Genomic DNA, 27,270 nt, shown 5'->3' with positions numbered 1-27,270 from the left:
TAAAAACAAACGTTGTGGAGCAATGGGAGCGTGGGGCTCATACATAGTTGGTGCAAGTATGAAATGATACATTTTGGAGAAAGATCTAGCAGTTTCTTATAAAATTAAACTTCAGCCTACTCTGACCACTCTTAAACATTTACCCAAAGGATATAATAAGCATATGCTTACAAAGTAACTTGTGTAGCAGCCTAGCTCATGAGAACTAAAAGCTTGAAAGAGCTCAGGTGTATATGGACAGGAAAATGGATAAACTATGGTATATTCATCCAACGTAATACTACACAGAAATGAAAAGAAACAAATATGCAAGCAAATGAATGATTCTCAAAACATTCTTCCCAGGAAAGAAGTCTTGCACAAAATAAACTTACCATATGATGCTTTCATTTATACGAAACTCTGAAACAGATTAATCTATTCTGTGGAGGAAAATCAGAACGGCGGTTGCCTCTGGAAGGCAGGGGGCACAAGGACTGGCAAGGGGCATTAGCCAACTTTCAGGGGTTTTACGAATCTTCTGTAACCTGATATGAGTTGCACAAGGGTATCCATTTGTTGGACTCAGTGAATGTGCGGAATGAACTTCGGAGTTGTGCATCTCATTGTATGTAAATTTTACACCGAAAGAAAAATGTAAATATTGGACTCTAATGATATGCATGCTGAAATATATAAGGGGAAGTGTACTTATGCCTGAAATTTCTTTGAAATGCATCAAAACATTAGATGAATTGAGGGAGTTATAGACTGATATATGATAAATTAGAGTAAAATGTTAATGGTGGAATCTAGTGACGGGGAAACAGGTGTTCATTCTTTTAACATTCCTGTATGTTAGAAATTTTTTCATAATAAAAACGCCAGTTATTTGAGGGTTTTGCGGGAAAGCCCTGCACCAGAGGGGCTAGGCGAGGCTTAGGACTGAGCAAACAGAGCGCTAGAAGCGGAGGGAAGCAAGAGCCCGGCCGTGTGACCTCGCAAAAGGAACCTTTTTCAGTATGTTTCTTCATCTATCAGGGAGGCACAATGACATTGACGCGCTTGGTATTATTAAGCATTTTCCATGGGGAAGGCGGGGGTCCTCAGTCTCGGCCCCTCCCACGCCTGTGCCCACAGCCCTTCAAGGTCTCTCAGCGCCTCTTTAGATCCATCAGCCCTGAACTGAAGGGCCTACCCAGGCAGTCCCTCTGGTAGACACACCCCGGCTTCCGTGACGGTACCGGAAGTCACTGCTTATACGCTCTTCCTATTGGAGGGTGGCCCCTCGAGGGGGGCGGGATCGCTGGGAGGCGGAAGCAGCCGGAGGCATGGCGGCGGTCGTGCCGCTTTTTCTGCTGGTATTGCTGCTTCTGGGGCCGAGCGGCTGGGGCTATGCAGAGCCCCCACGCGACAGCCTGCGGGAGGAGTTGGTCATCACCCCTCTGCCTTCTGGGGACGTAGCCGCCACATTCCAGTTCCGCACTCGCTGGGATTCGGAGCTGCCACGGGAAGAAGGTGAGAAGAGGGGACTGACCGGAGAAAGGTGTCTGTGGTACCTGCTGGCAGTGGGGTGGAGGCAAGCAAGCCTTGGCGAGCGGGGACTGCTCCCTGGATGAGGTTCTGGTCCCTGGGCTTGGGGCCCGACAAAGATGGTTCATACGGAAGAATGGGATACTTATTGGAGAATCCCATTGTGTCCATGGAGAAATCGAGGTCCGAAGAGGAGCAGTGACTCCTCCTTGGTTATACTCCAGTGCTCTTTTCCGCAGCTCCAGGCTGCCACTCCAAACCTTTATTTAGAACCCTCTGTCAGCAACACTGATGATTGGGCTGTTGTTGATGGTTACCATTTATCCTGTGTGCTGGGCACAGTGCTAAGTTCTGTGAGCGATTACAAGGAAGAAATTGGAGGTGTACAGAGTTAAAGGTACGTCTCCAAGATCACATGGCTAGTTAGTGACCCATTCTGGGCTGGAATTTAGATTCCTCTGACCCCAGAGCTGGGGTGTATTTTTTTTTTTTTTTGGATTGGGGGGTGGCTGAGAACTCTCCCTCTAGGATCATCGTTCACTTGCTCCCCCTTCTCCAGTGTCTCATTATAGGCTCTTCCCCAAAGCCCTGGGACAGCTGATCTCCAAGTATTCTCTACGCGAGCTGCACCTGTCGCTCACCCAAGGCTTCTGGAGGACTCGATACTGGGGGACACCCTTCCTGCAGGCCCCCTCAGGTGCAGAGCTCTGGGTCTGGTTCCAAGACACCGTCACTGAGTGAGTGCCCACCTTGAGGCCTGTGGCAGGCCACAGTGGGAATGTGGTAGGGGCAGATGTTGCCATCCTGCCACTACCCTTGAGGACAGCAGTTCCAAGGGGAGTAAACCTGGCATTGGAAGTAAGAAATGTTACGACTTAGTGGCATTCTTTACTTTTCTGAATACATTTCCTTCCCCTAATACTTTCAGGCCTGAGGGAGCATATTCGTCCAACTATAGAGGCAAATATTTGAAGTTTACTTGAATGTAAGGTGATAGAAAGTTGTGGCAAATTGGATAAACTTGGAAAGGACATTCATTCACATAATAATAATAATAAAAATGCCACGAGGGCCAAACAAAATACATGTGGGCTAGAATTGGCCTACAAAATGCCAGATCTCTGTATTAGAGGAATTGCTTTTATTTGGGAAAGGGTGGGTCTAGGCAGTTGGACTACAACAGCCTCTGCATCCCACTATGAGATATCTGAAGCACGTGGGTGATAAAAAAGATTTTAGAGTAATAGTAGGGAGTGGTGGGGCCTGCGGCAGTCTGGAGATCTTGAGAGGACAGCTGCCACTCAGCCCCTGTGGATTGTTGCCACGTGGGAATAGAGGTCTGCTGTCGCCAGATACTCTCATTTTTCGAGAGTTACCAGAAATCTGGATTTTAATGTGAAAATTGCAAATTTAAATCACAGCAAGTCGTGAAGAAATTCAGGAAATGCTATGTGGGTTAATGTTGTGCCCATCAAATGAAACATGACCATGGTTTGGGTAGAACTTTTGGATTTCCAGTTTGTAGCCTTTATTTGAGGCTTAGGGATTGGAGCAATTGGAAAACTCGGGACAGATTATTGAAAAACTCCAGGACAGCTCTAAGGCAATTTCAATGAGGAGCAAGCCCCTAGACTTTCTCTCTTGCCTGAACTCCAATTTCCTTGCCTCTTATCCCAAATCCTCTGCTGTCACTGTCTCCCCTCATAACTGCCGATAATACGGAGCTGCTATTCAGATTTCTAGTTTTATTCTGTTATTCGTATAAAGAGCACATCTCTCTAAGAAAAAATGTCTAATTTAATTTGATGTTTTGTGGGGCCCTAGAATGGTTGTTTTTCCTTGTTCAGTGAACCTTTGTATATGTAAGACTTCCCACCCTGGGGACAGATCCAGGACTTACCCAGGGTATTCAGCGGGAAGCATGTAGTTTTGCCCAGCTGAGCACACCTCGGGGTGGATCAGTGAGCTGATCTCGGCCTCTGAGGTGTGGGGCACTTTACATAGTGCTGTGGGATGTTCATAGGTGACCCAGACTAGCTCCCTGTCTTCAGGTTGCTCACAGACTAGATGGGGAGAAAAGATGCTTAGGATGAGATGCTGCTGCTACGCAGCATTCCTAGAGGGGCTGAGTGAGAGGTCTGGGTGGTCAGAATGTCAGCAGCCCAGGGAGGAGGCTGTGGTTGAGGAGGGCAGGAAGGCTTCCTGGTGGAGGGAGCCTCCTTGAAGAGGGCAGAGAGGAGTGAGGAGGCATTCCCAGGCAGGAGGAAGAACCCTAAGGCAAGAGCTGTGGGAATGCAGGGAGGTCCAGCGGAGAGTGAGGAAGGGGCTGATGGGGGAGACCCAGGAAGCAGGCTGAGCAGGGACAGTCCCAGCTCCAGCAGTAGCCAGCCTGATGGTTTGGCAGCCCGCTGCAGCCTTTAAGGGAGGGAGCAGAGGTGGCCCCAGGACAGTGAGTGGGTTTGTGTCTCCATCTAGTGTGGATAAGTCTTGGAAGGAGCTCAGTAACGTCCTCTCAGGGATCTTCTGCGCCTCTCTCAACTTCATCGACTCCACCAACACGGTCACGCCCACCGCCTCCTTCAAACCCCTGGGGCTGGCCAATGGTGAGACAGCCCTGCGGCCCTTTCTTTCTTCCTGTCACCTCTGACCCAGACCTTTGCCTCCTTTCCCCTCTACTTCATCCTTCCTCAGTGGGGCCAGATCACAGATCCCCTGGGTGTGCGGGCCCCAGTGGAAGGCTTCCTGAGACCCTGCTGTCTCTGCATTGCCTTCTCCCAAAGGGAGGAGGATGTCCCACCTGCAGCTGGGACTGTTAAGGTGGTGGTGCTAGAGAGCGTGGGTCCCGAGGAGTGGGGCCCCAAGGCGCCCCCGACAGGCTTCTGTCTCCCTCAGGCACGGATCACTACTTCCTGCGCTATGCCGTGCTGCCGCGGGAGGTTGTCTGCACTGAGAACCTCACCCCATGGAAGAAGCTCTTGCCCTGCAGTTCCAAGGTGAGGCCAGAGGGGCCTGAACGTGAGTGGGAGCCCCTAAGAGTGGATGGAGTTGACCGATGCCTCCTCACTGCCTGACAGCCAGGGTGTGTTTGCCCATAACCTCTGCCTCCTGCCTGGGTGCCCCACTGTGCAGGGCTCTGACCTTTCCTCTCTCCCCACCTCCTCTAGGCAGGCCTCTCTGTGCTGCTGAAGGCTGATCGCCTGTTCCACACAAGCTACCACTCCCAGGCTGTGCACATCCGCCCTGTGTGCAGAGTAAGTCATGGGGATCAGGGCTGGGGACCCTCCAGGGGGCTCTGAGAGAAGGTGCAGGCAAGGCACGTAGCCCAGTGTCTGTCGAGGGCTGAGCCAGTGGTTGGTGCGAGATGCGATGATGATTATTCAGCGCGTTGGCCACACACCAGGGAAATTGAGTGATTGCCTGGCAAGCGTTCACTTAAGTCTCTGTCCCAGGGCATAGTGGTTAAGAGCCATAGCAGTGCGCATGTAGCTGTTGACTCAGCCACGCACCAGCTGGCATGACCCTGAGTGAGTCATTTTATTTCCCTGAGCCAGGTTTTCTCATCTGTCAAATGAGAATAATAGTAGCATCTGGTTGTTGGCGGTGGTTCATCCCACTGATGCACAGAAAGCTGCTGGCACAGGGTTAAGTGCTCAGTAGTGGTGGATGGGAGGTACGTAATAGACAAGGGATTGAGTCCCGGTAGTAGTCCCTGGGACCCTGCGGTTGGGGGAGTGGGACATCCTCACTGCTGCCCTCTGGCCCCTGTGGTAGAATGCACGCTGTACCAGCATCTCCTGGGAGCTGAGGCAGACCCTTTCCGTTGTATTTGACGCCTTCGTCACCGGGCAGGGGAAGAAAGGTGAGCTACCTTGGCAACTCAGCTCCACCCACCCATCGCTAGCCCTGCCCTTCCTATGTGGAGAGGGCCTAGTCCTGCTCCCCACCCCCACCCCGCTCAACCCCCACTCTGCTCCTCAGACTGGTCCCTCTTCAGGATGTTCTCGCGAACCCTCACTGAGCCCTGCCCCCTGGCTTCAGAAAGCCGAGTCTATGTGGACATCACCAGCTACAACCAGGTACTGAGGTTTCCAGCCACACACATCTGCCCCTCTCTCCCCACCCCATCCTCCCTCCTGCTCACTTCTCAGCCCTACCGATGTGTCCCCAGGACAATGAGACCTTGGAAGTGAACCCGCCGCCCTTTACCACATACCAGGACGTCATCCTGGGCACCCGGAAGACCTATGCCGTCTATGACTTGTTGGACACGGCCGTGATCAACAACTCGCGTAGCCTCAACCTCCAGCTTAAGTGGAAGAGACCCCCAGAGAATGGTGAGTGGGGGATGGGCCGCCAGACCACCGCTCGCAGCCCTGACTCTTCCCCATGAGACAACAAGTGTGTGTTTCGACCCAGATTCCTGGAGTCAGATGGCCTGGTTCTCACCCCACCTCTTCTAAGCTCTGTGACCCTGGGCAGGTTCCTGACCTTCCTGCCTCGTCTTGAAAATGGGAGCAGTAATACCCAGCAGATTGGACGCGATAATTAATGTAAAATATGGAGTTCATTCAAGCATTCATTCATTCAATCAACAAATATTTCTTTTTGAAAACAGGAATACCCTGCTTTTGAAGAAATATAACATCTAGTAGTTGAAGCATGCATTGAGCAATCAGTTAATTGTGATTGTGTTCAGTGTTACCAAGGACAGTTTTGGAATATCGTGAGCATACTTGGTTTGGGTTGAAGGGGTGCAGAACGTGGCACATCTAACTACTTAGTAAATAATAGTAATTCTGTTGTCATCGCTGTGGGTAGGGGAAGGCAGGGATGATTCCAGAATGCGAGTTTCCTAGTTCTGCTGGTAGAGCATTTCCCCTCCCCTCCCTGGCTTTGAGACTCTGAAGCTGGCCCAGGGAGTGGGGGTGGGGAGTGACCCACCCTTTTTTTTTTTAAAGAGTGGTTAACCGTTGACTTTTCTCCACACAGAGGCCCCACCCGTGCCCTTCCTGTACGCCCAGCGGTATGTGAGCGGCTATGGGCTGCAGAGCGGGGAGCTGAGCACGCTGCTGTACAACACCCACCCGTTCCGGGCTTTCCCTGTGCTGCTGCTGGACACCGTGCCCTGGTACCTGCGGCTGTACGTGCACACCCTCTCCATCACCTCCAAGGGCAAGGAGAACAAACCGAGTGAGTCCCCCGACCAGCCCCCAACCCCCACTCCCTCTCCCTCCAGGTCCCCCCAACCCTCATTTCTCAGGATAATTCCAGAAGTACCTTGGAAATCTACACAGCCATCAGGAGTTAGGAATGGTTTGACAGCTGGAAAGGATGGCCTCACCAATGCCAGATCTGCAAAGTGTTTATAAAGCAAAAATAAGTAAAGCACATAGGATGAGTGATTCTTTTTTTTTTCTTTCTTCAATTAAACTTTTAAAAAAAATTTTATTTTCATTGAAGTATAGTTGATTTACAATGTTATGTTAGTTTCAAGTGTACAGTAAAGCGATTCAGTTACACACATAATTCCTTTTCAGATTCTTTTCCGTTATAGGTTATTACACAATATTGACTATAACTCCCTGTGCTATACAGTAGGTCCTTGTTGTTTACTTTATATATAGTAGTGTGTATCTGTTAATCCCAAACTCCTAATTTACCCCCCAACCCTCCCCGCCATGATTCTTAATAGGACTTGATGAGGGCAGATGTTTCCTTATCTTTTCCACTTATTTTCTCCTTCTTCCTGGTGCCCTGGGCACATTTGTTTTGTTTTTCTGATGATTCATAGACTCTTTCAGGTGGAGAAAGGGTTAACAAGAAAAGCAGAGTGTTGGAAATGAAACAGATAACAGAGTAAATGGTTTTGCTTCCTTGGGAGAGGTAAAAGGGTGTAGTTTAAAAAATTTTTTTTTATTTGTTTTTATCTCCTGCTATTTTTCTAAGGAGGAGTTAGTATTTACTGAGTGCTTTCTGTGAGATGCCGGGCATAGCATTAAAGCACTTGTTTTCCTTTGGACTGGAGGAAGACTTAGTAACACAGAAGCAAACTTCTTAGGAATTTTCCCTAAGAAGAGGGGATAGCACACCCCAAACAGACAGACCGAAAATCACCTGTCAACCCCTCTGTTGTTTCCCGTATTTTCTAGCCTGTGGTTAATAGTTTCACTTATTTTCAGCATCACTGTCTGTACCACCTTCAGAATCTCTACTTCGAACATCCTACCTGTGTATTTTGTAGGTTTTTCTGTTTTGTGTTTCTACCTTTTGCTCTGGAAAATTTCAAGCACATACTCAAATGGGATGGTGCCGTGAACTGCCGTGTTCCCATCACCTGGCCTCAGCAGTCTCCAGCTCCATATCCTTTTTTTGTTTGTTTGCTGTTGTTGCTGTTGATTTTTTTCTTCCCGTTTTACTGAGATGTCATTGGCATAGAGGACATTGTAAGTTTAAGATATTCAGCATAATGATTTGACTTATGTGCATTGTGGATTGATGACCATGGTAAGTTTAGGGAACATCCAACATCTCATATGGATACAAAATTAAAGACATAGAAAAAAAAGTGTTTTTCCTTGTGATGAAAACCCTCAGGATTTACTGTCTTAGCAACTTCCATGTGTCACGTACAGCAGTATTAATTATATCTTTCATGTTGTACATTACACCCCTACTACTTGCTTGCCTTCTAACTGGAAGTTTGTACCTTTTGACTACCTTTATCCAGTTTCTCCTCCCCCCACTTCTAGGAACCACAAATCTGATTTCTTTTTCTATGAGTTTAAATATAATTGACCTATAACACTATGTGAGTTCCCAGTACACAGCATAGTGATTCAGTATTTCTTTGCCTTTCAAAATGATCATCATGATAGGTCTAGTTACCACCTGTCATTATACAAATATAATACATAATTATTGGCTATATTCCCTACACTGTACCTTTCATACCTGTGACTCATTTATTTTGCAGCTAAAATTTTGTACTTCTTAATCTCGCTCACCTATTTCTCTCCTTCCCCCTCCCCTTCCCCTCTGGCAACCACCTGTTTGTTCTCTGTATCTATGACTGTTTCTGTTTGGTTATGTTTGTTCATTTGTTTTACTTTCTAGAGTCCTCATATAAGTGGTATACAGTATTTGTCTCTGTCTGACTTATCTCACTTAGCATAATAGCTTCCAGGTCCATCCACGTTGTTGCAAATGTCCTTAAGATTTCCTTCTTTTTTTTTATGGCTGAGAAATATACACCATATCCTTTTTATCCTTTTATCTGTTAGTCGGCACGTAGGTTGTTTCCATATCTTGGCTATTGTAAACAATGCAGCAGTGAACATTGGGTGCATATGTCGTTTTGAGTTAATGTTTTTGTTTTATTTAGGAGTGAAATTGCTGTGTATAATAGTTCTATTTTTAATTTTCTGAGAAATCTCCACACTGTTTTCCGTAGTGGCTGTACCAATTTACATTCCCAACACAGTGCACAGGGGCTCCCTTTTCTTTACATCCTCACCAGCACTTGTTATTTGTTGTCTTTTTGATGACAGCCATTCTGACAGGTGTGAGGTGGTATCTCGTGGTTTTGATTTGCATTTCCCTGATGATTAGTGATGTTGAGCATTGTTTTCATGTGTCTGTTGGCCACCTGTATGTGATCTTTGGAAAAATGTCTATTCAGGTCCTCTGCCCATTTTTTAATCTTTTTTTTATGAAAAGTTGTATGAGTTCTTTGTATATTTTGTACATTAACCCTTTATTGGATATACTGTTTGCAAATATCTTCCCCCATTTAATAGGCTGCCTTTTCATTTATTGATAGTTTCCTTCACTGTGCAAAAGCTTTTTAGTTTGATGTAACCCCATTTGTTTATTTTTGCTTTTGTTTTCCTTGCTGGAGGAGGCATATTCAAAAAAATATTGCTAAGTCACAGAGCATTCTGCCAATGCTTTCTTCCAGAAGCAGTATTATTTTAGGTTCTACATTTAAGTCTTTAATCCATTTTAAGTTTATTTTTGTACATGGTTATATTTTGTATATGGTGAGAAAGTAGTCCAATTTGATTCTTTTGCATGTAACTGTCCAATTTTCTCAACACCATTTATTGAAGAGGCTGTGTTTCCCCCATTGTATATTCTTGCCTCCTTTGCCATAGATTAATTGCCCATATAAGTGTGGGTTCATTTCTGGGCTCTCTGTTCTGTTCCACAGTTTCCTATCATTTTTGCTTCATCTCTCCCTTTATTGATTTTTTTGGCTTGGTTGTTTTTTCTGCTAGTGTATCTTAAAACAAATCGTAGACATCGTATCAAATCACATTTAACTACTTCAGTGTGCATCTCTAAGAGGCTTTAAAAATATATAACCTGTCATATCACTCCTGTTTCCGTAAGTGATCTCGAAAATAACTTTATAATTGGTTTGTTTGAATTGGATCAAAATAAGGTCCTCAGGGTACATGCTTCTTGATATACTCTTAAGTTTTTCTTTTAAAGTAATAGACTTTATTTTTTTAGAGCAGTTTTAGATTTACAGAAAAGTTGAGCAGAAGGTACAGAGAGTTCCCGTATACAGTCCCCCATGCCCATTACCCCTGTTACGTCTAGATGAGGGTGATACTTTCAAGTCTCAAAAATCTGCAAAACAGTTCCCAGTCTTTTTTTTTTTTTTTTTAATTTATTTGTTGGCAAAACTGGGTCATTTGTTGTATAGGATGTTCTACATTCTGGATTTGCCCGTGTTTAACATGTTCCTTCGTTCTTAGTGTATTCTTGAGCATTGGATTTAGAAACTTGATAAGATTCAGATCTTATATTTTTGACAAGAAAACTTCCCAGGTGGTTCTGTGGACTTCTGTTGCATCATGTGAGGCACCTGATATCCCCAGTTTTCATGTTGTGAAGATGGATTAGATCGAACCTGTCCTGGAACGGCTGTCCTGGAAACATCTTTTCTCTTTTCTGAGATCCTCCTCCCTCTCAGGAGTCTGCCTGGCTTCTGTGCTCCAGAGCCCTCCTTCTAGGCATCCTGATCCAGATCCCAAGGCCTCGCTAGGTAGGGACGAGAGGTACAGTTGGTCTGACCCCAGGAAAGAGCTGTGGGTGACCATTGCCTGTCTCCAGGTTACATCCACTACCAGCCTGCCCAGGACCGGCTGCAGCCCCACCTCCTGGAGATGCTGATTCAGCTGCCGGCCAACTCGGTCACCAAGGTCTCCATCCAGTTTGAGCGGGCGCTGCTTAAGTGGACCGAGTACACCCCGGACCCCAACCATGGCTTCTATGTCAGGTGGGCACCCCATTTCCTGACCCATCCTCTCTCCCCATTTCCTGACCCATCCTCTCTGCCACTTCCCTGCCTCACTGGAGGAGCTGGGAGGGACATGGCTCATGGAGCATCTGTCTGCTTCTCTGCAGCCCATCTGTCCTTAGCGCCCTTGTGCCCAGTGTGGTGGCAGCCAAACCCATGGACTGGGAAGAGAGCCCTCTGTTCAACACCCTGTAAGTGTGACTTCAGCTGCCAGCTTCTGGGGACACTAACCCAGGCGGTCAGGTTCCTGCAGGATGGGTTGGGGCTAGATGTTGCCTCTTCCAAACTAATGTGTAGATTTAACTCAATCCTAGTTAAAATCCTGGTGGTCTAGAATATTTGCACAGTCATCATGAAATGATTCTAAAGTGCTTCTGGGAGAATCAGTAGGTGAGAGGAATAGTACTGTAGCCCACATGTACTCACTGATTCTCTTAAGTATTTAACTGAGCACTTGTCAGGGGCCGCATACTTGAGAGCACCGAGTGTACAACCATGAACAAAACACACTTGCCCCGCCTTGCTCCTGCTCACAGCCTAGAGAGGAGATGCTGTGCTAGAGGGTTGGGGGGGTGCTGGGGAGTAATCTAGGTGAGGGGAGGTAATCCAGGAAGACTTCCTTGAGGAGACGGCCTTTAGGCTGAGACTAGAAGGCTAAAGAAGAGGCATCTAAGCGAAAGCAGAGTCCCTTTCCTCTCCCTCAGAGCAGTGTAGCTCTCCCTTGATCAGATTTATGTACTGTGATTTAAAAGGCTTTGAGGCTAAGAAAGCTTTGAAAACCCCCACCGTTGTAATTGGCCCAGCGCAGCTGGAGAGAGGGGCTGGGGCTGAGATGGGGAGGAGCAGCCGGTCCTGCCTCACCGCCCCGTCCTGACCCCCAGGTTCCCAGTCTCTGACAGCTCCAACCATTTCGTGCGGCTCTACACGGAGCCACTGCTGGTGAGCCTGCCGACGCCGGACTTCAGCATGCCGTACAACGTGATCTGCCTGACGTGCACGGTGGTGGCTGTGTGCTACGGCTCCTTCTACAATCTCCTCACGCGGACCTTCCACATCGAGGAGCCCAGCACGGGCGGCCTGGCCAAGAGGCTGGCTAACCTCATCCGGCGGGCTCGCGGCGTCCCCCCGCTCTGAGGCTCGCCCCACCCCCAACAGCTGGGCAGCTGTTTCTCCCTGGAGAGGGGCAGTGATGGTGACCCTGAAGGCTCTTGCTGCCACTTGCTCTCCCCAGAGGTGGCTTTTGAACCAAACTGCCCCCTGGATGAGACTAGGGCCTAGAGTAGCTGGCAGCCAGATGTGGCGTTTGAATGGAAATTAATTTAAATTGAAAATGCATTTCCTCCGCTGTACTAGCCCCATGTCAAGTGTTCAGTAACCGAAAGTGATTAGTGGCTTCTGTAGTGGGCAGCGCGGAGAAATGTTTCCACTGTTGCAGAAACTTCTGTGGGACAGCCCTGGCCTGGCTAGCAGGGTGTGCTGAAGACTTTGTCGTTGGCTGGTAGATGGAGTTTACGGGTTGTGGAATTAGAAAGTGTCTGCCCCGTTGGTTCTTGGCCTCCTGTCCTTGAGGCCTGTGGAGAGCTGGGGACTCGGGCTTGCTTGCTCGGTGCCTGAACAGGACCTCCTAACCCATCCACCCCACTCCTGCAAAAGAACCCCAACCAACCAACCAAATAAAACCTCCCTACATCCTCCCACTCCTGCCAGAAATTCCTTCTCATCTGCTTCCCTCCTCCCCCGCCATCCTCATCTGACTGTGCTTCTCAGAACTCACTGGGCTTGGCCGGGAGTGTTTATGTCAGCATCTCCATGACAGTGAATCATCCTGTGTCTTTTAGGAGCCCTGAGAACCAGTCCCCTAGCACCAAGGGTGGGGCTGGAGAGACAGAAGAGTTCCGGGTGATGGTTTTCTAACCAGGCTGTGCATTGGAATCATTTGGGGCTCTTGTGAAATAATGTAGATTCCTTGAGTCCAGACCCTGTGAGTTCAGTTGGTCTGGGTGTTGCCCAGTCTTGAGTTCTTATCTGTCTCCTCGGGAGCTTGTGTGGTGGGTGGTCCAGGACCACCCACAGGCGTTGCAGGCTTTGGATGGGAGCCTGCCCCTGGGGCCCCTCTCCTGGTTATATGACCCCGGATTCCTATAAAACAAGTCCTGAGGCAGATGTCTCCCCCACATCATCTCTGTTGGCCTCTGACACATGTGGCATCAACTGTATGTTACTTGTGGTCCGTCCCTCCCTCCCCCAGTTCTTCCATCATAGTGGTTCGGTGGACTGTCCATCAAACAGAATGCCCTGTTCCACCAACCACACACCTGACTGCGAGGTTCACTCGGACTTACAAAACCAGAAGAGATGTTTTTTCCTCTAGGAAGTCTTCCCTGGTACACCAAGCTGCTGTGGGTGCCCCTCCCCTCCCTGGACTGAGCTTTCCTGTTTCTTACCACCCTGGTTGTTACTGGAAAGCTCCTCTTGGAGCTTAATGATGAACAAACAAGTAAGACCCTCAGCATGATAGATGGTGGTTAGAGCTACAGAGGAAAACAAGACAGGCAAGTGGTGAGCTTGTAGCTGGAGTAGCAATTTAAAGCTGGGGTGGCCAGGAAGACCTCATCGATAACTTGATCGCGGAGGTGGTGGAACGGAGTTGGAGTCTGGATTTATTCTGAAGGGAGAGCAAACAGATTTGCTAATAGGACACAATGGGGAATGAGAGAAAAGGATCAAGGCTGAGCCCAAGGTTTCTGGCTGCGGAGCTGGGAGGACGAGAGTGGCCGTTAGCAGAGATGAGTGACTGGATGAGCGTGTTAGGGGTCAGGGCAGAGATTGTCCCAAGCTTGGTTTGGAGATGCTGAATTTGAGATGCCTTTAGACATCCAAGTGGAGATGGCAAGTAGGCAACTGGGTAATGAACCTGGAGTTCAGGGAGGAGGTCTAGACCAGAGAGCTACAGGATCTTGTCTGCGTAGATCACACAGGACACGGTAGTGAAGGGCATTTCTAGGTACTGACTTGGCTGGGGCGTGAAAGACAGCCAGGCCACCACTTCGAGCTCTTCCGACTTGGCAGACACCCCATTCTATGCAGGCTGCCAAGATGACCTCACTTTAGATAATCCACCCACCTGCGTTCTTATCTCACATACCCCCTGCTTATTTACCACTTGGAGGTAAACTCAAGTAAAAGCATTTTGACCCAATTGCTTTTGCCCATGGTCTAGGTGTGGACTAGCTCACCCACACCACCTCCCTTCCTACAGACGCACACACATCACTTGTATGTTCCAGGAGCTCTTGGAGAACCTTCAGAGGTAACCTGCGCAGTCCCACCCATGTGGGCTGTACAGACAGGACCAGGACTGCTGTGTTAAACACCCTGCACTCACTGGTGGGGTTTCTAGAGAGCCCCTCGCCCTTGCCATCTCCACCTCTAGACCCTAGATCCCAAGCTGGAATAGCCCACACCCATTCATACATTTACTTTTGCTGACTGAGCACTTACAACTTGTCCAGAGCCAGTCAGGTCCAAATGGAGGATGGCCCCTGTGTCTCCGGGAAGCTCCAAGTCTAATGGAAGTTAAGTTCCGTAAGGGCCCAGATTTTTGCCTCTTGGAGCTGAGGCATCTGGAACTGTGCTTGGCATGTCATCAAGGCTGCCCTCACTCAATCTTTCAGCTCGACCTCTGGGTAATAGTAGAGAACTTGAAAGGGAGTGGGGAATAAAGGGAAAAGCATGCCCTTTCTCTCAAATATGTGTGTGTGTATAAATAGACACACATATATTCATGTCTAATTTATGCACTTAATGCCACCAAATTGTACACTTTGAAATGGTTAAAATGGGAAATTTCAGGTTGTATATATTATTACCACAATTAAAAAAGCATAAAATTCTCATTTTTCCAGTATCCCTCTGGGAGGAGAGGGGAGTGCCACCCTGGCTGACCAAGAGTCCCTGAGTTTCCACCCATCTCCACACTCCTCCAGGACATGGCCCTTGCTGGACAGGAAGAACCTTCCAGCTCGTCCTGGAGCCCCGAGCAGGAGAGAGCAGCCGGCCAAGTTCTGGGGACAGACATGCAAGGTCCCCAAATTTCCATTCAGCCTGGCTTCCATGAGGACCCTCTGGTGATAGAGGACCTTGTGTCCTTTGTCCTTTATTTTGGGGACACAGGACAGTGAGGGCTTGAAGGAGGTAGGGGTAGGGTAACACTGGTTTGATTGCCCTGGTGGCTGTGAGCAACTTTGGGGGACAGGCCCAGGTCCCCTGTAGGAAGGCTTCAGGCCATGTCATCTTTGAATGCTTTATTGACCCAGTCCTGGAGGGTCCCAGGATGGGCTCAGAACGGGGTCTCCTCGCAGGAGTGGCAGCTTTCCATCAAGGCCTGGGACTGTGTGCTGTCATCTTCAGCTGCTGTTCACTCGGGTCTCTGTGACAGAGATAATAGTCAGATCCCCTCTTGGCTGGCTGCTTGGTGGCCTAAAGCCAGAGCCATCAAGCTGGCCTCCTTACCCAACCCCTCCAACATCTGCCACCCCGAGGGCTTCCTCATTTCCACCACCTCCCACGGTGACCGCTGCTACAGTCACATTCATCTTCTCTGTTGACATGATCACCCTCTTCTCTGTTGACATGATCACCCTCGTGAAGGATGCATTGCTGTCTTCACCTTTGCCAGCCCCACCACATATTTTAAAAGGGCTTACTCCAATAAACAATGTTCCTTTCATCTTTACTATCTACACCACCACCACCCACAGCCCAGCTCTCCACGCCTCCAGCACCTCGTTACCGCCACCATCACCACCACCCCTCTCATTCCTGTTATCTCAGCATCACCAACTCCTGTATTAACATCACACTCGGCTTCACTACCACCATCCTCAACATCACCCTCTCCCCTCACACGTCCATCATCCTGTCACCTCCATTACTCTTCCTGTTTCTATCAGAGGACTCACCCGGGGGTTTGCAGACCCTCAGACAGATCTCCATGGTCTCAAAATTGTTGGCATTGCCCTGACAGCCACCATAGATGAAGCACTCACACTCACTGGATGTAGAGTTGTAGGAGTACCGGCGCAGGAAGGCTTTGCAGGGGCCCCTCTCTGGGGGAAGCTGGCACAGGGCAGGGAGAGTCTGGGACGACTCCTGCGAAGCCTCTTGCCTGAGACTGGCTGCAAGGGTAAGGAGCATCGGTCACTTATGTGTCCTTTGTACAAACCGGTATTTCTTTTCTGAACACCTCTTCTACACCAAGCGCACTCCTCAATGTTTGCTATATGTGGCATTATTTAAACAACCTAATGGGAGGGTATTACTGTCCTCATTCACAAATGAAAAAACCGAGGCTCAGCTTTGATAATTTTCCAAAAATCCTAAAACCTATATGTTAAGGCCTGGGATTTAAACCCAGATCCAATTTCAAATCCAAAGCTCTGTATCCTACAGCCTCTCATGACTTGATACCAAGATGTTAGTTGTACCTTGCTTATAATTGCAGAACATTATAATTTGTAAAAAAACATTAACATTCACCAACAGGGGATTGACTGGCTGTTACGCAGTCACTACAAATCACAGAGCTGATCTACAAGCATCAACATGGAGAGAAGCCCATACTTTTGTCAAATAAAAAAATCAGATTACAAAGTAGGAGCCCTAGTGTGGCCCCGGGGAAGTAAAACATACATATAAATCCCCAGAGTGATGACATGAAGGTTGTTCCTCAATATATTTAGAGCAGTTCTCTCTGGGTAGTGGAATTTCAAGCGATGTTTATTTCCTAAAAATTCTTTTGCATATCATTTGAATGCCAATGACCAAGTGCCATTTTGCATAACTAGGAAAAAGATATTTACATGAAATAGTTTATAGTATCCATGAGTAATCAGCAGATAAAGAAACTGGCGTCTTCTACACGCACACACGCACATACATCTATCTCAACTATTAGCCTTGGACACTCAGGACCTCAGCGTATCTATTCACGGGCTGCAACAAACACCACTTTGATAATTACACTTCCCCTAAGAAGGGCAGCATCCCTCAGACAAATGAGCACATGGGGCAACTCAGTTGTATGGTACCATTTTGTGAACCCTCAATGTATATGACCCTGGCCAAGCTGAATATACTTGGGAGAAGCTTAACCTAGAATAGAGAAGAGGCCATTCTCGGAAGGAACTTCAAAGTCGTCTATTAGGGCAGCAGTTCTCCATCTTGGTTAGAATATTAGAACCTCTTGGGGGAACTATTGAAAAAATCATCCCAGACATCATCCCAGACCAATTAAATCAGGATTTCTGAGTGTGGGAACCAGAGAGTCCTCAGGGGACTCCAGTGTGCAGCTAAACTTGAGAAATATGGCCTCATTTTGAAAGCGGTATGAACATTTCTTTCCTTGCTTAGGAATTCGAGGGAGTAGGATGCTGGAGAGTAAGACTGTGGAAACTGTGTAAAATAGGGGACCCACTTTTCCACTTCACACATTTGCAGACTATCTTTTTAAGACAAAAGCGTATTGCTTTTTAATAAAAATTTAAATTTGGTGGAGATGTCAAATAGACACCTGGGAGGTCAGGCCCCAGATTTTCCCGAGACCAGATGGTGACCACAGGAGAGGTCCCTCCCAGAGCTGGGCCCTGGTCTCCCCCTGAGGTGGAAGTTACCAGATGGCCCGTAGGATCCAGCCCCCTCTCCCAACCACCCCACAGGCTACAGGTTACAGGTCTCAGGGCTCCTTTCCCCAACCCCTCAGCTCACCTGAGGCCTTTCCTGAGCTGGCCGTGCCCAACAGGCAGAGGGTGAGGCAAAGGGTAAGGAGGCGGCTGAACCTCATGGTGTGAGAAGCTGCGTGTTCTGGGCTGAGGCTGGGAGGCTGGAACTTATACCAGCGGTTGAAGGACAAGGGGCCCTCTTCCTCCAGGGCTGAGGGAAGTATCTCACTCCTCATTACTTGGAATAGGAAGCACCCTGGGCCAGGAATGTGGGCCCCGGAGGACGTGGCCTTCTTACCTGGAGGCAGTGCCACTGGCCTTGGAGGGGGTCTTGCTAGCTATTGAGCAAGTCCCCTAAGACGGTGCTCCTGCCACATCTGGGATGCAGTTCCCAGCCTCATCTCCTGCAGACTTGAGTCCCTGTGACCTTGAACTGGTCAGTGACCTTGTGGGGCCTCCGTTTCCCTGTCTGTAAAACAAGTGGGCAGGACAACGTGGTCCCTTGGGGGCCAGCACGGCTGTTCCCCACTTCTGTTATTATTGGTTCCCATCCAGAGCCTCCCAGCTACTCGCCTCAACATCCCGGGAGAGAGAACACAGCTCTTTGTTCATTGGCTTATTTATTTAATTTTGGAATAACGGGTTTATTGTTTCATATAAATCATCATACTTAGTTTTAAAAGTTTAAGCTACACTGAAGAGTCTAAACAAAAGGCAAAAATCACACCCCCCGCAAATACTACCATAGTGTTGTGCAACAGAAACATAATGCAAGCCCCAAATAGAATTTGCACTTTCCTAGTAGCTGCGTTTTTAAAAAGCAAAAGGAGGCAAAATTAGTTTTCGTAATAGTTTAACTCAATATATCCAAAATATTAGAATTTCAACATCAAATCAACATGTAATAAAAAAGATTAGTGCAATATTTAACTTTTATTCATACAAAGTCTTTGAAATCTGAGTGTATTTTGCACTTATGGTACCTCCCAAGTCAGACTAGCCACGTTTCCTGTGCTCAGTAGTCACGTGTTGGGGGGAGGGTATAGCTCAGTGGCAGAGTATGTGCTCAGCACACACGTGGTCCTGGGTTCAATCCCCCGTAACTCATTTAAGTAAATAAATAAATACCTAATTACCTATCTCCCATCTCCAAAAAAATTAAAAAATAAAAAAGCCACATGTGGCTAGTGGCTACCATATTGGATGGTGAATTTCCACCACATGAAGTAAATATCTTTACTTCAGGTTATCCTCATAAACATTTTGTTAGGTAGAGTAACAAAAATAATTCTACAAAAACAAAGGGTTCACAGGCACTATTTCCTCTGAATCTTTTCATATTGTGTTTCTACTTGAAGGACAATTTGATGGGATAAAAAATCCTGGATCAGATTTTCTTTTCCCAGAACAATTGTGGACCCGCTCCACTGAATTCTGCCATGGAGTACCCCCCTAGAGTGACCTGAATGTTTTTCATTAGAGGTGACTTTTTTTCCTACCTGAATGCCTAAAGACCTCTTTGCTTATCCTTGAGATAATTTATATTTCGGTATCATTCTGCATCACTGTTTGTGCTGGAGCATGGAGTGCTTTTCCAATCTATCAGATCTTTTTAGGGAAATTTTCTTGTGTTACATCTTGAAATGCATTTTCTTTTCCAATTGTTGAGTTTTCTATACGAGATAGCAATTATCGTAGATTATTTTCACTTGCTTATCAGGAGTTGTTAGACTCACAACGGAGGAATTTAAATTCTAGCTTCGCCATTCACTATCTGTGCGACCTCAGACAAATTATTTAGCTTCCATGGATATAGTTTCTCTTTGGAGAGAACAATGGAAACTACTGGTGTTTGGAGTCCCCGAGTCCACGCTCAGATTTAATTCGTAAAACGACTCACAGGACTCAGAAGTTGATACACTTACGTTAATAGCAAATGGATACAGAGTAAAATCAAAAAGGGGAAAAATGCATGGAGTGAAGACAGGAACACAGGCCCAGGTGTTGCCAGCACATGGGAATTGAATCATCACGTCATCCCTGTGGGGGTGGGAAGGGACTCGTGTTTATTTTAGCAAACGAAGTCTGTTCATATGCTACCAGCCTGTGATCATTTCAGAGAAGTAAGGTGAAGGCAGAGAATTAGGAAGAGGGCAGGTTAATGGGAAAGAATTCAGGGTTTTCTGAGATTCACCTCTTCCTGGACTTGGATCCTCTGCCACTTCCCCAAGGTGTGTGGGAAAAGCAGCTTTTCTCTTTGCCTGCTCCTCCGCCCCAGTGAGGCATCCTCCAGGCTCGCTGTCAAAGTGTGGTTCTGGGGACCATCTTACAGGAGTGGAAACTGGGGCTGGGGATGCAGCTGTAACAGGGGGTCTATAAAAATGTAGATTCTCAGGCTTCACCCAGACCTGGGGAGTCAGAATATGTATTTATTCCCACAAGATGCACAGGCAGACAGAAGTTTGAGAAGTGCCATTACTGAGCATTTGGCCCCAGCAGCAGAAGCAGGAAGCCTGGTTAGGTGGGGAGTTAAGCAATAAACAGGATTGACCCCGGCTCCTCCCTTCCCTCCTCATCGCCTGTTCCCACCCCTCAGTGGGGATGTGAAAAGCTCTGTCAGCCCCCAGCCCTCCTCAGAAGCCCTCTCACAAGGCCATGAAGATGAGCCGCCTCTGCCTCCCAGCAGCCCTCTTGGTCCTCCTGGGCACCCTGGTGCTCAGCGCCCAGCGGGGTGGAAGCCGCTCCCCTGCCCATGGTAAGTCCCTGCTCCTGTCTCCTCTACAGGCAGGCAGGGAAGGAGGGCAAGTCCAGGGAAGGGGCTGGGAGCTGGGGTGGGGGACTGCCAAGCCTCTCTGGGTTTCTTCTGGGCAGTTGGGCAGTTTTAACTGCAGAGACATTTCATGACTCTCAAAAGGAAATCATCATGTTTTCATCCTTAAAACAGATTATGCCACCTAACTCTACCAGATCAGGGACCTCATTTCTGAGACTCTCTGCTCCTGGTCTCTGCCTTGTCCTTGAACCTCACTGTAGTGTAATAGGAAGATCAGTATTTGATCCTTGTTCTGGTTCCTGGTCCCAGACCACTCGAAACCCTTGGAATTTACTGTCTTTTGCATGGTAATGAGGTGGCTCTGTAAGAGGTCAGTAGACAGCTTCAGGATGGCACTGGTCTCCCGAAAAACCAATCAGGTGATTCTAGGGTTAGAACTTTCAACAACAACCCCCCCTCCCCCCTCTGCCACACACCCCTGCAGGGAGAGGGGTGGGTGATGAGACTAAGTTCAATCACCGATGGCCAATAGTTCAATCACTCTGCTGACCTACTGAAACCTCAATATAAACCCCTAAACACTGGGGTTTCAGAGAGCTTTTTGGGTGGTGAGCACATCGAGGTGCTGTGAGGGGATGTCTCGAGAAAGCAGAGAACTCTGACTGAGTTTTATCTTATATAATAAATGGGAACAGTATTTACTTACTTTACTATGCTTTCCTGAGTTCTGTGAGTTGTTTTAGTGAACTATTGAGTGTGGGAGGTGGGGTATGGAACCCCTGAATTCATAGCAAGTTGGTCAAAATGTTGGTGACCCTGGGGACTTCTGACTGGAGTTTGAAGTGAGGGCAGTTTTGGGGGGACTGAGCCCTCAGACTGTGCGGTCTGTGCTCACTCTTCCTCCCCTGCCCATGGACACTCATGTGGCTCCTTCCCTCCCTCCACTTGGAACCACCTGCCTTCCCTGGCTCCTCCGTGCCCTGGACCCTCCGTGATTGTCTACCGAGCGGTGACCACTGTCTGAAATGTATCTTGCTCGTCGTCATTGACTGTGTATTCCCCCAGCTCCAATGTCAGGTCCAAGAGAGCAGGGAGCTGTGCGATGGTCACTGCTGTGACCCAGAGCCTAGGACAGTGCCTGGCACACACCGTGGGCACTCAAATATGCCATGGCTACAGAGTCCTTCCTGGGTGCAGGCACTATTCCCAAATCTTTATCTTTCCATGGAGTCACCCTCTCGGGCCTCACTAGTGTCCAAAGATGGAGGTGCTGTTATTAGCACTGCCTTGTGCAGAGAAGTCAGGGGACGACAGAAGTGAAGTGACTTGGCCACACACTATAGTAAGATGGCAGTTGCAAAACTGGAAGCTCTGGAGTCTGGTCTGAACTTTCCATCATCATATGTTCTGTCCCTAATCAACGTTTGCTGAACGAGTGACTGGATGACTCAGTGTAGACTCAACATGTTCACCTGCGTGCTCTATAGGCACCGTCGACTCAACTTTGACCAAACTGAATGCATCCCGCGTCCTGCAGGTGTGTCTCTCCTCCCTTCTCCCAGAAAGCTGACCACATCCTTGCTTCTTCCTTTTCCTCACCCCACTGAGCAATCTCTTAGCAAAGCCTGTTGGCTGTCCCTCCTCACTGTCTCCCCTGCAGCCGCTGCTCTCTGCTGAGTCCATTTCCCCTGGACAATTGTCATGACCCGACTGTCTCGGTCCTGCCCCTCCTCTCCATCCTCCACCAGGTTCTCCTAAGATGTCCAGGTCCTTCCTCTGGCCTCAGATGAAGCCCCAAACTCTGAGCTTGTCTTACAAGGCTCCTCAGGTCTGGTGCCTGCTTGTACACCCAGGACCATCTTGTCCCTTCTGCCCTCTCGTTCTCACACACCTTCTCCTCTTGTCTTCCTCTTCCATCTTGTGCTTTTCCATGTACCGAGGACACTCTCCCCACCTTGCTCTCAGTGACTCCTGCTCGCCCCTCAGGTTTCACTTCCTAGGGGCACCCCCCCCCCCCCCATCCCGACTCCCACTACCCCTACACTTGTCCAGGTCCTCTGACGACTCTCCCATCGCGCTCTTCGCACTAACAGATAGCACTTTTCTCATTAATCACTTATTCCGTGTCTCACAGAATTTCCTGCTGGGAAATGCACTACAGGAGAGCAGAGGTCGTATCTGTCCTGAATATTTCAGATTCTCAGTAAATATATTGGTTGTTCACATTATCTGATGACTTATAAATTCACTTTCTACACACACATACAAAGTCTTAAAATGCAGGTACCACAGTTCAATTTTCCAGATTTCACAGGGGAGGGGCTGTGTGCGGGATCGGGGAGAGCGCGCACTTCCTCCTTCTGCCACCAGGGGGTAGGCAGTGCCTTCCTTAAAGATTCCTGATGGCTAAGGAACAGGTGACTGATTCCAGAGACCCAGCAGAAACCCCCACCTCCCCAGGCCGACTTTAGAGAGACCAGACTGTCAAATTAGGGGCAGGGTAGTATGGGCAACGGACTGGCCCTGGGTGAGACCTATCACGCAAGCAAGAGGGCTTTAGCTTTACACGGGGGAAGAAAGGGACCTAGTGGGACAAATAGACTTTAACCCTCCCTGGGTTCTGCAGCAACTTCCTGAGGACAGACTTCTAGAAGGTGACCCCACACAAAATACTGTTTGTTCCTTTCTCTACTGGAATAAACAACACATTTGAAAAGCAGTCGAATAGAAAACAAACTTATGGTTACCGGAGAGGGGCAGAATGGAGGTGGAAGGGATAAATTGGGAGTTCGAGATCTGCAGATACTAACTACTATATACAAAATAGATAAACAACAAGTTTCTACTTTATAGCACAGGGAACATAGTCAATATCTTGTCGTAACCTATAATGAAAAAGAATATGAAAACGAATATATGTATGTATGTGTATGACTGAAACATTATGCTGTCCACCAGAAACTGACACAACATTGTAAACTGACTATACTTTAAAAAAAAGAAGAACAGAATAGATGGTCAAAAGTCAATAAAAATAAAACTGATCATGAAAAGCAGTCAAGATACAAGAAAACTAAAACTATATGTGTTTTTAGACAATTTGCTGTTGTCTGGGTGTTCAAAGCACTTTAGCACCATTATCAGTGTAGTCCTCGATAATATCCAAGTTCATGGATTTCTTAAGGCAGAAACTGTCACCCTGTTTTACCAAGAAGGACAGAAACTGTGATCCAGAGAGGTGAAGAAATTTATCCAAGATCACACAGCAACATCCAGAATTACTGAAGCCAAACTCTTCTAATTAACACCAAGTCCTTTTCCATTACACTGTAATAAATTAACAATTACTACTAATAATTAAAATATATTTATTAATATATTATGATTACCGTTATCAGAACTGCCATGCATTGAGGGGTTACTGTGCCAACACTTACACAAAGCCTTTTACTAATAGCACATCATTTTAATTCTCACCATAATTCTATGAGAATGATAGGCAAAGAGAAAAGCAACTTCTGACTTCTGGGAACTGACCTGGTTCCGCAGTGGGCCATATGTTCTCCTGCTGAACATAAACATTTCATAAAACTTCAACATCAGACAAGGCTATTCCAGTCCATGATGGATCAAGACAGAAAATGGACACACCATAATCATGTCTGAATATGGACAAAACCAGCTAAAATCTACAAGCCACCAAAATGACCAAGCATCCCCCAATCCTGCCTCATGGGAGTGACTGAGGCTTCTTTACCAAATACAGCTCTAATGTCTGTCTAGTCTTCCCTTCTTAGAGTTAAGATGCAGATGCCCAACCAGAGAACTGCCCCGTTTCCTGACAGCATCCATCCAGAGTAAAGCCAGCTTCCTGAAACTGTCCCCATAATCACCTAACACAAGCCCACTCCTATAAGTACTTTCTAACATCCTTTTAATGAGATGCCATGTGGTTCCCAGGGGGTACGTTCGCCCTTGCTGCAGTGAGTAATAAACCAAACTGGTTCAACTAGGAAAAGGAGTGTTTCTGACGATCTATAACTGGAGACACTGACATGTACACACATTATCCTTATTTTATACATAAAGAAAGGGAAATGCAGAGATTTTGAGAGCTTTGCCCAAGACCACAAGGTAGAGGACAGAGCCAGCTCCACCTATTTTCTTGTTTATTTAAAGACCCTGCTGTGTGAGGTCTCCACCTCCAGTGCAGGGCACAAGCCCATTTCCTCTGCTCCTGCGTCTGGAAGGCGGAGGGTCAGTCGGGGACTGGAGCTCCAGTCCCAGAGAACGCCCTCCTCCTGCCCTAAGTCCCCAAATCTCAATCTTTGAAGGATTCTTAGTCTCTGGCCCTGGGTGTCACCTTACAGCCTTCACAGAGCACCCCTCCGGGCATGGGGTCCCTACACCCCACACAGAAGTGACCTAACCCTTGGCCTCAGAGCCCTCAATCATGAGGGGACCCCACACAGCTGAGCTTCCAGGAGCTTCCAGTGTCTAGGCGGAGGGTCCCCCCTCCTGCCACTGAGCCTCCACCTTCAGCACAGAGCCTCCCCACAAATGTCAGCCTTCAGGGGTCGCCCCACCTCCAGGACCCCACACCCGAAAAAGGTACAAGGGTCAAAAATTTTAGGCACCAGGGATCCCAAAAGTTTACTCTTCATGGGTCTCCCCACTTCCACGCCCGAGAAATCCTCAATTCTTCGTCCCCAGAGCTAAGCCTCTGCCCTGCTCGGTCCTGGTGCTCCTGGCTCTGCCCCTCGGGGTGCCAAGCCTTTCCCCGCCCCACTCACCTGTGATCTGGGCTGAGGCCCGGCAGCAGGCCAAGGAGGAGGCCAGTGGCTAGGGGACCAGGGAGGCAGGTAGGTAAGCTGCTTGCTTGGATGAGATGCTGGAGTGAGTGCTGCTCAGGTGGGCGTTTTAACTGTTGGCCTTGAGGGCAGGTTGGGCCTGATTCAGCTTGAGAAGGGGGCTCAGCAGGAACCTGGAGCAGGCTGCCACCTCCTGTATTTTCACAATCCCCCAGGATCAGGTGTCGCTCTGGCCCCAGGGGGAACCAGGAACCTAAGCTGCTTTCAGGCAGGGCCCTTGTCCACTCCTCCCACCCCACATTCCTCCTGGGGCCTGAGGACAGAGCAGCAGCGGGCCACAGGCTCAGCACAGGGCTCCTGGGTTCCCATTCCAAGATTCAGGGGTCTCTTGTGAAAGTCTTACCCCAGTCCCATGCAAAGCTGTAAAGACAAGGTTTTGATGCCAGGTCTCCATCTCTCCAAGCCTTTGTTTTTTCCACTCCATCCTAAATATCGCCTAGGTACCTTCTCCATGACACAAAGAGGGCGCAGAGTTGGTGCCAAGAAAGAAATTAAAGGAGCCCTCAGCACTGGCCTTGGGGTGACAGGGTCTGGATTTGACTCCCACCTCCATCACCTCCCAGCTGAGGGACTTTGAATGAATCACTTCCCTTTTCTGACCTGCCATTTTGTCATCTACAAAGATCTGTGAGCGGCCCATAAATGTCCACCGTTACTACGGAGACTGATCAATATGTACTGAACCCCTAAAATCCAGGCTGGCAAATGGCAAAATACAGTCATGCAGGGAAGAGTGTCCTCAAGCAGCCTTCCTGCTCTAACTGTCTCGGGTGTGTGAGCTCCCGGAGATCTTTGCTGCTGGACATAGAGGGAGTTGGCTGCAGTGACCAGTGTGATGACAGGTGAGTAGGACTCGGTGACAGCAGGACATGCAGCGAGTGTCCCCACAGATGTGTCCTGGGGGAAATATGGCACCTGATGCCCAAAGAAAGTGAGCCCCCCATAGGAGGAGGTAGAAAAACTGAGGCTGCTTAACTAGCTACCTTCTATGAAATTCTACCATTTATTTAATCAGAACCTTTCTCCAGATTTTTTCCAACTCCTAATTCCTCCATGATTCAAATAGCCAAACACCTATGTCTTTCAGCTCTGATGGGTCTGTTCCTTAAAGATGGTAAAGGAGGCTCCCTGACTCTCCTCAGGAGCTGGGACTGGCAGAAGGGAGCAGGACACTCAGACTCTGGGGCCAGGACTCTCAGGACTCCAAGGTTCTTTCCCCATCCCTCCTGGTAACTAATTTTCCCAAATTCTGTACCCAAGGGGCACCTAGGTTCATCTGTATTCAGGGTTGGGTGGACTTTGAGGGACAAGTTGGGGTCTCCTCATGATGCTCAAATAGCTAATTGGAGACAATACAGACTCTGACCTGGGAAATGGGTGGAAGTGGGACCCCTGTTCTCATCGCCACCTCTTTGTCCTGCCCCCAAAGCTCCTGTTTCTCCTCTTCTCTCTCCCTGATAGAATCCAACTCGCCCTTCCACACTCAGCTCACACGCTGCCTCTTTTGGGAAGCTGGACTTGACCTCCTCCGCTGAGAGTCAGGACCTCCACCTCGGCTCCCGCACCAGCTACATGACACCCTCATGCTTCCATTTCCTCCCTTAAAGGATTCTTAGGAGATTCAATGAAATCACACAGGCAGATCGCTAAACACAGAATCTGGCACGTAGCAGGTGCCCCCTAAATGGGTGGTTGATCTTCCTTAACTGGTTTAGGAAGTCCCCTGCCACCCCCACAGGATCTCAGGGAAGAGGTTCCTTGGGCAAGTGGAGAAAGGAGCCTCATGCTCCTTCCCTCTCCTTCTGAGAGTCCAGAAAAACAACCTGCCCCCAGATTTGACCTGGTCCCAAAAGTAAAGAACAAAAGCATGTATGCTGAGGTGTCCAGGTTTTCCTGTAGGTTGGGCGGGCCACGAAGAGGTAGCTGGCGCTGTAAAGTGTTTGCTTCGTATACTTGGTAGGGCTCAGTCTGAAGGCAGGAAAAGGGGAGGTCCTGGCTGCTCTGCAGAAGAATGGAAAGTAACTCCATCTCCATGGACCCTATTAGCTAAGGTTCTTAGCTGCAAACAACAGAATCCACTCCAGTCAG

General features: G+C 48.3%; 2 protein-coding genes across 4 annotated transcripts; one reads left to right on the top strand and one right to left on the bottom strand.

Moving 5' to 3' along the window:
• Positions 1 to 1,270: 1,270 nt before the first annotated feature.
• Positions 1,271 to 12,516, top strand: PIGT (phosphatidylinositol glycan anchor biosynthesis class T). Of its 3 annotated transcripts, XM_010978587.3 has the most exons (12): positions 1,274 to 1,497; positions 2,072 to 2,249; positions 3,988 to 4,115; positions 4,405 to 4,505; positions 4,677 to 4,763; positions 5,284 to 5,371; positions 5,491 to 5,588; positions 5,681 to 5,846; positions 6,502 to 6,702; positions 10,633 to 10,798; positions 10,927 to 11,010; positions 11,701 to 12,516. In XM_010978587.3, exons 1-12 carry the CDS (start codon positions 1,311 to 1,313, stop codon positions 11,951 to 11,953), a joined length of 1,737 nt encoding a protein of 578 aa, XP_010976889.1. In that variant the 5' UTR covers positions 1,274 to 1,310; the 3' UTR covers positions 11,954 to 12,516. The 3 variants fall into 3 exon arrangements, with proteins under 3 accessions (XP_031289591.1, XP_010976889.1, XP_064331711.1); XM_031433731.2 differs by lacking the exon at positions 3,988 to 4,115 and having other exon boundaries at positions 1,271 to 1,497; positions 2,072 to 2,209; XM_064475641.1 differs by lacking the exon at positions 1,274 to 1,497 and having other exon boundaries at positions 2,089 to 2,209.
• A 2,503-nt stretch (positions 12,517 to 15,019) lies between these two features.
• Positions 15,020 to 17,774, bottom strand: LOC105087824 (early lactation protein). Its single transcript, XM_010978588.3, has 3 exons — positions 17,585 to 17,774; positions 15,781 to 15,996; positions 15,020 to 15,248 (listed from the first exon to the last, which is right to left on the bottom strand). The coding sequence occupies exons 1-3, from the start codon at positions 17,772 to 17,774 to the stop codon at positions 15,226 to 15,228; spliced, it is 429 nt and encodes a 142-aa protein (XP_010976890.2). The 3' UTR covers positions 15,020 to 15,225.
• Between the last annotated feature and the right edge of the window lie 9,496 nt (positions 17,775 to 27,270).

Source organism: Camelus dromedarius, chromosome 18, assembly GCF_036321535.1.
Source record: "Camelus dromedarius isolate mCamDro1 chromosome 18, mCamDro1.pat, whole genome shotgun sequence".
In the NCBI taxonomy this organism is placed as follows: Eukaryota; Metazoa; Chordata; class Mammalia; order Artiodactyla; family Camelidae; genus Camelus; species Camelus dromedarius.
This window is presented reverse-complemented; position numbering and strand designations above follow the sequence as displayed.